Source organism: Hypanus sabinus, chromosome 6 (assembly GCF_030144855.1).
Source record: "Hypanus sabinus isolate sHypSab1 chromosome 6, sHypSab1.hap1, whole genome shotgun sequence".
Taxonomy (NCBI): Eukaryota; Metazoa; Chordata; class Chondrichthyes; order Myliobatiformes; family Dasyatidae; genus Hypanus; species Hypanus sabinus.
This window is the reverse complement of record NC_082711.1, coordinates 134,736,714-134,748,411: the sequence shown is the minus strand read 5'-3', so window position 1 is coordinate 134,748,411 and position 11,698 is coordinate 134,736,714. Positions and strand designations below refer to the sequence as shown.

Genomic DNA, 11,698 nt, shown 5'->3' with positions numbered 1-11,698 from the left:
GCCCATATGTCTAAAGATAAACTTGCTCGATTCTATTCTCATATTAACCCTCAATGTGACAGATGTCATTTAGATGTGGCCTCATTGACCCACATGTTTTGGTCATGTCCCACTTTACATGACTATTGGAAGGACATATTTGCTATTATTTCCTCAATTTGGAATATTGATTTACAAACTCATTTTATTACTGCAATTTTTGGTATACCAAATGAAGATGATAGTCGATTCTCCCCTTCAATTAGACGAATGATCGCCTTTGTAACATTAATGGCCAGAAGGTCTATATTACAAAATTGGAAAGAAGTAAATCCTCCTACCACGTCTCAGTGGTTCTCTCAAACTATTTCTTATTTGAGCTTAGAAAAAATTAGAAGCACTATTTTTGACTCATCAATTAAATTTGAAGAAACTTGGGGACCATTCATTCAACATTTTCATATGAATTAATTTGGTCTCTTCCAGACCTTTTCTCTTTTTATTCTTGTTCTGGTATGGAGTTCTGGAGTTTTTGACTCTATCATATACATATAAACTGTTATTATTGCCCATGTTAGTTTAGTTTAGGTTTTATTTTTTTTTCAATATATGTTCTGTTTTCTTGCATTTTTAAAATTTTTTTTTCTTCTTTTGATGATTATCCTTGTTCTTTTTCATGTATAATTAATATAGGTTAGATTGATTAATGTACTATTTTTTTTGCTGATATTTTAATAAGATATTGTTATTCTATTACTAATTTAACTAAGTCTAATGTACTCATAACCTATTCAATATTACGATATGTTTTTTTTATATATGAAATTCAATAAAAAGATTGAAAAAGAAAGAAAGAAAGAAAGGCACATAAACTTTGGACAATATACTGCGCATAACTTCATACACTAGCAAACAGAGCAAGCATTCATATGTCAGAAGTTTTAAAAATACGTAGACTTATTTTAAACTATCCCGTCTTCACAACCAACCTGCAAAACAAACCTAAGAACGAAGGTTTAGGTGAACATAGGAATTACAAATGAGAAGAGATTAAAAAGAAAAAAAAAATCAAATTGTCATTTGATCACACAAGGAATCTACTATAACATCTCTTATAACTGTGCTAAAATATCACTATACTCACGATAAGATGAGATCTGAATAGCTGTAAAGAATACATAGTCAGTAAGTGTTTCTTCCCTTTCTTACTAATTCCGAAGTAAACCCCAGTGAAGAATGGCAGCTGGGCCCAGCCAGTGTTGTACCTTGTAATGCGACGGGGCTCCATGAAACTGGGCGAATCTCGCCTTCGCTTTCTAATGGGCGAGTAGCTTCTGGATCGACGCCGATGCCTCTCTACTTCAGAGTCGTGGTGCCGTGCTCCCATGTCACTATCCCTTTCTCTGTTACAAGGAGAAAATGAACGGATAACAGTACAGGCAAAAATTACAGGGCACCCCTGCCTACTTTAACTCCTTTTCTAACTGGCTTCATCTTGTGCAATAGTGCAAGTCAATACCGAGACAGTGACGTCATTAATAGGAAGCCCAGGCCTAGCAGCAGTTGACTTTGCTGTCCCTGGCTGAGTGAGTCGCCAGTGGAAGGAGATACCTAGGTATATTACATTTTGATGGAAGCTCAGAGAATGCATTTAAATTTGACTGTGCTTTCCCCAACAGTCAGCTGCCGGATGAATATTGTAGAGTGATAATCTACTAGAATTAGGAAGGAGTTTGACTCACTATTGCTGGTTCACTCACCAGATACTGTCAGATGCAGTGAGTATTTCCAGCACTTTGTTTTCATCTCACTGTCAAGATCTAATATTAGACTGCTCTTCATTACTAATAATGAGCCCGAGTCATTTTTAATCTGTGGCACGGTGGCACCAATAAATATGTAAATAGTTCAAAGTAAATTTTATTATCAAAGTACATACATGTCATCATATACAGCCCTGAGATTCAATTACTTGTGGGCATACACAGTAATTGCTGTAATAGATTCAATGAAAGACTGCTGAACTAGAGCATTCAACCAGAGTTCATAGGACAATGAACTTTGTAAATACAAAAAGAGAAAATAATATTAATAATAAATAAACAAACGATAAATATTGAGAACAAGAAACGAAGAGCCCTTGAAAGTGAGTCTATTGGTTGTGGGAACATTTCAATGATGGGACGTGCAGATGAGAGAAGATACCCCCTTTGGTTGAGGGGTGGTACTTGTTCCTGATTCTTCCTGAATCTGGTGGTGTGAGTACTGAGGTACTACCTTCTTCCTGATGGCAACAGTGAGAAGAGAGCATGTTCTGGGTGGTGAGGGTCCTAGATGATGGATGTTGCTTTCCAGCGACAGTGTTTCAAGTAGATGTGCTCAATGGTTGGAACGGCTTTACCCAGGATGGACTGGGTCTGTACCCGCTTATTTTTGTAGGATTTTCCATTCAAGGGTGTTGGAGTTTCCATACTAGGCTGTAATGCAGCCAGTCAGTACATTCTCCACCACACATTTATAGAAGATTGTCAAAGTTTTGGATTTCATGCCGAATCTCCGTGAACTCCTGAAGAAGTGGAGATGCTGCTGTGCTTTCTTTATAATTGCACTAATGTGCTGGGCCCAGGACAGGTCCTCTGAAATAGTAACACCTAGAATGTAAAGTTGCTAACCCTCTCCACATCTTATCCTCTGATGAGGACTGGCTCATGGATCCCTTGCTTCCTCCTCCTGAATTTAATAATCATCTCTTTGGTCTTACTGAGATTGAGTAAGTGGTTGTTGTTGTGGCACCACTCAGCCAGATTTTCAATCTCCTTCCTATATACTGATTTGTCACCATTTTTAATTTGGCCTATGATGGCAGTGTCATCAACAAACTTAAATAAGGATGGCTTAACCACACCATCTGTACTGTGAGTAGGTCAAGGGGCTAAACACGTAATAGAATCGCATAAAATGAATGACAGGTAAGGCGCACATTTGGGTGTTGTATCTGTGCCAGTTGAAAAATTCCTATCCACTGAAATCCCACCTTCTAACACTGGCTCTGTAGTTGTACAGGTCACAGTCTGTCAAACACTTCATAATGGCATCTGCCTCTACAAGCTCTGCAGTGAGTTCCAGATCCTTGTGACCCTTTGAGTGAAAAGGCTTTTCCTCACCACCACTTTAATCTGTTTACCAATCATTTCAAATTGATACACTATGGTTTTAATCTCCTTGCTAAAGGAAAAAAATTAATTCATCTTTATTCTCTTTATATTTTATGCACCTGAACTGTTCTAAAGAAAACAAGTTTTGCTTATCCGAGCACTGGAGATTCTGCAGATGCTAGAAATCTTGAGCAACACACACAAAGTGATGGAGGAACTCAGCAGGTCAGGCAGCCTCTACGGAGGGGAAATGGTTGACATGTTTGGTCAAGGTCTTCCTCCATCCTTTTGTGTGTTGCTCAAGATTTCCAGCATCTGCAGAATCTCTGGTTCAATAGGTACAACTAATGTCAGAGAAATGTATACAATATACATCCTGAAATTCCCTTCCTTCGCAAACATCCACGAAAACAGAGGAGTGTCCCAAAGAATGAACATTAAATGCTAGAAACCCAAAGCCCAACCACCCCCAGTTCACCCCCTCCCACGCACAAGCAGCAGCAAGGTAGCGTCACCCCCCCAGCCCCACCGGCAAAAAAGCATCAGTGCCCCCCACCGAGCACTCAAGTCTGCAGCAAGCATCAATAAAGACACAGACTTGCAGTACCTCAAAGAGTACTTGCTTACCTGGTAATTCAACATACCACAGGCTCTCTCTGTCCCTAATAAGGGAAAAAGAGGTGTTTCCATTTCACAGTGAGAGGGGAGACATAACAAACAACTCCCGGATTCACGATGTTGAAAAGTGCTCAGATAAGCAAAAATAGTTTTCTTTAGAGCAGAGGAAGCTGACAGGAAACTTAATTCTTGTATTCTATTATAACCACCCTAGTTGCTTGCTAATTAAGGAAACTTCCCAAATGCCTTTTTAATCTGTTCTGCTGGCTTTAGGAATTTGTTGCTCTACCCCTATCAATGTTCCTCTATTTACTACATTATTCCATACCTTGTTGTACCTCTCACTTCACTGCATTATGCTCCTTTCATAGTTTGTCTAACCAAGTGACCACCTATGTCTCCCTGCAGTTTAGAGCTTTTTTCTTCCTGGTCAAGCACATGGCCAATTTTTATATCGTGCACCCTACCATTAAGGCTTAAATCAGGAATATATATCTCAAAAAGCAAAGGAGCAAGTTCTGAGCTCTTTAGAGCTACAATGGTAAAAAGCTTCCTGTTGAAAAAAAAACACCCATCAATCTTTACCCTTCGCTTTCTGGCAATTGTGGATCCAGTTTGTCAACCCAATTATCACTCATCCTTAGATCCCATAGGATGTTACTTTTTGACATGCCTGTCAAGTAGAACCTTGCTGAAAGCTTTACTAAAATCTATATAGGCTACTTCAGAGTTTGCATTAACTCCCCTTGCTACTGCCTCAAAAAAATCAATCACAAGTCTGACATGAAACAACCCCCCATCCATGCTGAATGTCCCTCATTAACCTGTGTCTTTCTAAGGGAAAGTTCAAACTGTCCATCAGAATGGATTCCAATACTGCCTCCAAAGTTAAGTTAATTGGTTTGCTATCGCTTTCCATTCCCCCATTCTCCAGCCAGGATGGGTAGAAAAATTGCAATCCGGGTAGCAGCGTTTCCCTCTCGTACAGTCTGGGATATGTAATACTTTATTGATTTATCCATTTTCAGTTATGTTTAGCTATTAGTAATGGAAATCAAGGAGAAAGCATTTGATAATGCTTTGAAACTAAACAAACAGAGATTAGGTATAAATAAGTCTTTCACTCTTTGGTAAGATGTGCCAAGTGGGTATGCCAAAATGATTGCTGCTTGGGCTTCAACTTCTAACAATTTACTCAAGATTTAGATGAAGACACCAAAGGCATGGCGAAGAGGCAAGTTGTAAAAAGGACAGAGAAGGCTAGAAAGGGATGTAGATCGGGTAAATGAATGCACAAAATCTGGCAGATGGAGTATAGTGCAGGGTAATGTAAAATTATCTACTTGGCAGGAAAACTGAAAGGAAAATATATTATTTAAATGATGATAAACTGCAGGGCTTTGAGTATCCCAATGCAGGATTTAAAGAAAGCTAGTACGTGGTACAGCAAGTCATTAAGAAACTAACAGAACATTAATGTTCATCGTTAAGGGAATTGAGTATTCAGCCAGCAAGATTATGCTTCAGTTTTTGTGATGCATTAGTGCAATCGTACTTGAGTACTGGGTATAGTTCTGGTCTCCTTTCTTAAAGAAGGAAGCAAACCTACTCGAATCAATTTGATACGACCACCATTTGGATGGGTTGGATGTCTCATCACGGAAGTTTGCAAAGGCTAAGCTTGCACTCGTGGGAATTTCAAAGTGCAAGAGGGGACCTGATTGAGAGACTGGCGTACAGTGTTCAGTCCAAATCTCTGTGGAGTTTGCATGCTCTCCCTGTAGCTCCACGGGTTTCATCCATGTGCTCACTGATTCTATAGTGTTTCTTTGTGGAAGCCCACAAGAAAATGAACCTCGGGGTTGTATATGGTGACATGCATGTACTTTGGTAATAAATTTACTTTCAACTTAGATAGACACTGTATGAGGAAAAGGGGAGTTGGTAGATGGCAATGAGTTGAGGTTGTAATCAGATCAGCTGTAATCTGGTTGAACAGGCCTCTGGGACAAAGTAGCCAACTCACGCTCTGATTCAAATGTTTGTACATAACCCCCTAACTTCTCTAATTTCCCTATGATTATCTCATTCCATATTTCACTCTCATCTACAGTACTGTTATCATCATCTTTTGCATAACTGCACTCATTTAAGGACTCTTTGATCTTGTTATTTCATGCTCGTCATTTATTGCTACTTGCAGTTTGTTGTCCATTGATCCTGTTTACAGTTAGATTTGCTAAGTATGCCCACAGAAAGAGTGGTAACATGTATGTACTCTGATCATAAGTTTTACTTTAAGCTTTGCTGTCCCGCTGTACATAATACAGATTTCTAAGCCGTTTTATTCGAAGTCTGATTCAGAGTTGGAACTGGACTTTCCTGAGGCTCCTGATCACTTACACAGGATCTATGACTGCATTCATTTGAATGGTGACTGTATGACTATGAGGAAGAGTAGCACAAATGAATCAAGTACATTTTATAAAATGTTTTAATTATTTAATACTTGTTATAATGACTTTGAATTAATGAAATATTGATTTGAAGTTCCAAAAATTTAAGGGTGGTAAAACACGTTTAATTTTTTAAACTACCTAATTATTTATTTTATTTTAAAATTTCAACACATCATACCCTCAGTTCTAATCAACAAGCTCCAAAACCTGGGCCTCTGTACCTCCCACTGTAACCAGATCCTTGCCTTCCTCACAGCCCCTGCGGATCAGAAATGGTATCTCCTCCTCACTGACAATCGACGCAGGTGCACCTCAAAGATGAGTGTTTATTCCACTGCTCTACTCTCCACATCCATGACTGTGGCTAGACACCAGCTCAAGCACCATCAATAAATTTGCTGATGACGCGGCAGAGTTGCTGATGGTGACAAGGAGGATTACAGGGGTGAGTTAGATCAGCTGATTGAGTGGTGTTGCATCAGCAACCTTGCATTTTACATTCACAGAACAAAGGAACTGATAGTGGACTTCAGGAAGGGGACACACACCAGTCCTCATCGAGAGATCCACACTATTTATTCCCACTCTTTTTTGCACTATTTACTTAATTTAATATTTTTAATGTATTTCTACAAAGTACCGAGGACATCTTCAAGGAGCGGTGTCTCAGAAAGGCAGAGTTCATTATTAAGACCTCCAGCACCAATGGCATGTCCTTTTCTCGCTGTTACCAGCAGGTAGGAGATACAGAAGCATGAAGGCACTCACTCAGCGGTTCAGGAAAAGCTTCTTCCCCTCTGCCATCCGATTCTTAAATGGACATTGACCCTTGGGCACTACCTCAATTTTTTAATATACCGTATCTCTGTTTGTTGCACATTTTTTTCAATCTATTCAATATATGCATACTGTAATTGATTTACTTATTTATCTTATTTATTTATTTATTATTTTTTCTCTTCTGTATTATGTATTGCATTGAACTGCTGCTGCTAAGTTAACAAATTTCACATCACATGACCGTGATAATAAACATGATTCTGATATTAAACCTGATTCTGATTCTGAATTTTTAAAATTATTTCAGCAAAAGCTCAATGGACAGATCTCAGTGTCAAGTTTGCTCTGGCCAGCAAGATCAGTGATACAATATGGACAGTTTGACCTAGGGCCAAAGCCCAGCTGTGTGTGTGAACAGTATGCTCAAAGCACACAGAATTTGGGCCTTTTGTATTTTGGGATAAAATGGCAGAGATCCCTGTCACTTCTGGCAATTCTTTGGTAAACCAGCAGAGGGAGACAGAATAGCTGCTGGAGGATGTTAATGCAGCAGGATTAATATTTCAGCAGTACAACCAGACTCTCCCTTCACTGCATTGTGTAAGTGTGTCTCTTGATAGAGAGACTGGAATCGGTGGCGGACACTATGAAAGCACAGTCGCAACATCATGATATCATTTATTTCATAGCCACTCCTATTTAAATATGTTTCTCAATTTTTAAGTAATTTTATCAAATTGACAGTCAAATACCTCTCCTCATTACCCCAGAGTCAAAGGAACGAAACCTGAAACCAGGGCTTGTATTTCTGTGCAGAAGTGAATAAATAAACAAAAGGGAACATAAAAATCACACCTTGCAAATCTTGAAGTAAATCAAAAATAGAATTTAATATTTCCCTCAATATTCTGAAATAATGAAATAGTGAATTTATTGCTTAAGCTACCAAAGCCATACACAAGATGCTGGAGGAACTCAGTGGGTCAGGCAGCATCTATGGAGGAGAAAGGGCAGTCAACCACCCGTCCAAATGAGGAGTCTCAATCCAAATCCAAATCCAACTGTTCCTTTTCCTCCGTTGATGCATTCTGACTCACTGAGGTCCTCCAGCATCTTACGTTACTCCAGAGTCCAACATCAGCAGCGGAATAAACGAGCGGGTCACGGACTTCAGGAAGGGGGTGGTGCACATACTCCTGTTTACATCAATGGTGTTGAGGTCGAGAGGAATGTGGAATAATTCCTAGGAGTGAGCATCAACAGTAGCCTAGCCATAGACATTTTAGCCAAGAAAGCGCACCACACCTCAGCTGACTCGTGAAATTTGACATGTCCCCATTGAACCCTACCAATTTTTAACAATGCACCGTATTCTATCTGGACACATAACAGCTTAGCATTCCAACTGCTCTGCTGGCATCCCAAGAAACAGCAGAGAGTTATGGACACAGCTTAGCACATCAGAGACCAGCGTCCTCCCTATATTGAAATTTCTCACTGCCTCAGGAGAGCAGGCAGCATAATCGAAGACTCCACTCATCCCAGACATTCTCTCTTCTGCCCTCTTCCATCAGCAGATGGTATAAAAGCCTGAAAGCAAGCTCAAGGACAGTTTCTATCCTGATGTTTTAAGACTATTAAATAGTTCCCTAGTATGATAACTTGGACTCTTGACCTCATAGTCCTCCTTGATATGCTCATGCACCTTACTGTTACACTTTCTCTGGAGCTCTTGCACTTTATTCTACATTATTATTGCTTTACATTGTCCTACCTCAATGCACGGTGTAAGTAACTGATCTGTATGAACAGTATGGAAGACAAGCTTTTTAATGCTTCTCCATACATGTTCCAATTCTTGTGTGCTTCCTTGAGCTTCCAAAGTCCTCTCCCCAACACAGTGTAAAGAATTCTGAAGAATCACCACTGCCAGCACCAAGAAAATTCTCCTTGTCTCTGCCTTAAGTGACGCACACAATACTCAGAGACTGGGATTCCTTAGACAGGACAGCTATCTTCCCTGCATCCAGCCTCTCGAGTCTCACAGAATATTCCAAACAAGATCTCTTTGTATTCTTCTAAATTACAGATAATATTGATCTAGTCTAGTCAATTTCTTCTTATAAAACACTATCCTTGGGATCAGTTTAATATATCTTTTCCACGCAAAAAATGGTTTTGTGTAAGGAGACAAATATCTCCTGTGCACAGCATTCCAGGGGTGGCTTCAGTAGAGCTCTGTACAATTACAAAAAGACATTTTTACTCTCGAATGCAAGTTTTCTTTAAATCCAGCCTATGTACCATTTGCCTTCCTAGTTGCTTGCTGCAACTGCTTGATAACTTTTAGTAGTTTGTGTTTAGCTTCCTGTGAACATCAATATTATCCATTCCGTCACCACTTAAAAAAAATACTTGTCTTGTGCATCAAAATTTTCAGCATAACATTCCACCTGCAACACGCTCACGTTGTCATTATCCCTCCAGAGCAGAGGTTCCCAACCTGGGGTCTATGGACCCCTTGCTTAATGGTATTGGTCCATGACATAAAAAAGGTTGGGAGCCCCTGATCTGAAGTCTATTTCTATCTGCCTCACAGTTCCTAGGTAATTACGTTTCATATGATATTTGACTTCTTTATTATATTGATTGTGAATAGCAAACACTAAGTGTGGACAGGATTTTATCCAAAAGACAGCACTTCCACCACACTGCAACATTTCTTCAGTCCTTCCGAAGTGTCACCCTGGACCTGTGGTCATGTTTCCATCAAGTATCTGGAGCAGAAGTCAAAACCAGATAAGTGTGCTTAACAATTGAGGATCAGGAGGATTTTCATCAGTTACAACATAGCGTATAGAAGTTAGGAGGTTATGTTGCAGTTGTAGAAGATGTTGGTGATGCTGCACTTGGAGAATGGTGTTCAGGTTTGGTCGCCCTGCTATAGGGAAAATATTGCAAATACTGTGGTTCAGAAAAGATTTACAAGGCTGTTGCCAGGACTTGAGGGACTGAGTTACAGGGAGAAGTTGGGAAGGCTAGGAGTTTTCCCCTTGGAGAGTAGGAGACAGAGAGATGACCTCATAAGGGTGCATAAAGTCACAAGGGTACAGACAGGGTAAATGCTCACAGTTTATTCCAAGGTTTGGGAATCGAGAACTAGAGGACATGGGTTTAAGGTGACAGTGGAAAAGTTTAATAGGAACTTGTTTTTGTTTTACACATAGAATAAGCTCCCAAAGGAAGTGTTTGAGGCAGGCACTTTTTAAATACAGTTGGACAGATACAGAGAGATATGGGGTAAATGCAGGTAAATGGGACTGGTTTAGATCAGAGCCTTGGGTATTATTTACAGTTGGATTGAAGGCATGTTTCTGTGCTGTATGATCTGTGACTAATACTGAATCTTAATTTACCACTTGCACTGTAAAATGCAGTGGCATTGTGGAGATACGTCACTATCAAAGGAGATGTAAGGTGCTCCTTCCCTTCCCTAGACTGTAGCCCCCAATCAGGGTCACGTGAAGCTACAGAAGCAGCTGGTGCACATCACAAGTCCTGGTTGTGCGACCACTGATGCCAGGCAGACAATCTCTGAAGGGTATTGATAATGGCTAGGGTCACCCATCTTGCAAAGACGTGCCCAGGAGGCAATGGTAGTGGAAAAACTATGATCGCCTGTGTCATGGAACGTAATGATGTGCAAGTGGAACAAGTGTCATACCTGCCCCTACACCTCCTCCCTCACTACCATTCAGGGTCCCAAATGGTCCTTCCAGATGGAGAGATACTTCATCTGTCAGTCTGTTGGGGTCATCCACTGTATCTGGTGCTCCCGGTACATTGGAGAGACCTGGTGTAGATTGGGAGACAGCTTCACTGAGCACCTACGCTCTGTCCATCAGAAACTGCGGGATCTCCTGGTGGCCACCCATCTTAATTCCACTTCCCACTTCCACTCCGATATATCGGTCCATGGCCTCCTCTACTGTTGTGATGAGGCCACACTCAGGTTGGAGGAACAACACCTTATATTCCCTCTGGGTTGCCTCCAACCTGATGGCATGAACATTGATATCTCGAACTTTTGGTAATTGCCTTCCCTCTTTCACCATTAACTATTCTCAATTCCCTCTCTCACCTTATCTCCTTACCTGCCCATCACCTCCCTCTGATGCTCCTTCCCTTTCTTCCATGGCCTTCTGCCCTCTCCTATCAGATCCCCACTTCTCCAGCCCTTTATCTCTTTCACCAATCGAATTCCCAGCTCTTTACTTCACCCCGTTCCCCTCTCCCGGTTTCACCTCTCACCTACAACCTTGTACTTCTTCCTTCCCCCCACCCTCATCTTCTGACTCTGACTTCTCATCTTCTTTCTCCAGTCTTGACAAAGGGTTTCAGTCCAAATCATCAACTGTTTACTGTTTTCCATAGATGCTACCTGGCCTGCAGAGTTCCTCCAGCATTTTGTGTGTGTTGCTTGGATTTCCAGCATCTGCAGATTTTCTCTTGTCACATAATGATGTTGATTGTAAAACACACAGTTTGTACTTCAACAGCACTGTGCCCAACAAATTGAATCATATGGCACCGTGTTTTTTTTGTATTATGCAAATTCTATGAAAGATAATAAATAAACTAAAACAGTGCCTTATTGTGGATGTAGTCTGTGATTTATTTTCTCCCAATGACTTTCTTTCATTTGCC

The 11,698-nt window shown here is 40.4% G+C and overlaps 1 protein-coding gene across 1 annotated transcript in view; it reads right to left on the bottom strand.

The window, feature by feature from the left end:
- Positions 1 to 957: 957 nt before the first annotated feature.
- LOC132395196 (serine/arginine repetitive matrix protein 3-like) overlaps positions 958 to 11,698 on the bottom strand; it is a 314,865-nt gene continuing 304,124 nt past the window's right edge. Inside the window, exons 10-11 of the mRNA XM_059971486.1 lie at positions 1,189 to 1,382; positions 958 to 968 (exon numbers count right to left, since the gene is read on the bottom strand). Coding sequence (XP_059827469.1) covers positions 958 to 968; positions 1,189 to 1,382 — 205 coding nt within the window. The remainder of the gene's footprint in view (positions 969 to 1,188; positions 1,383 to 11,698) is intronic.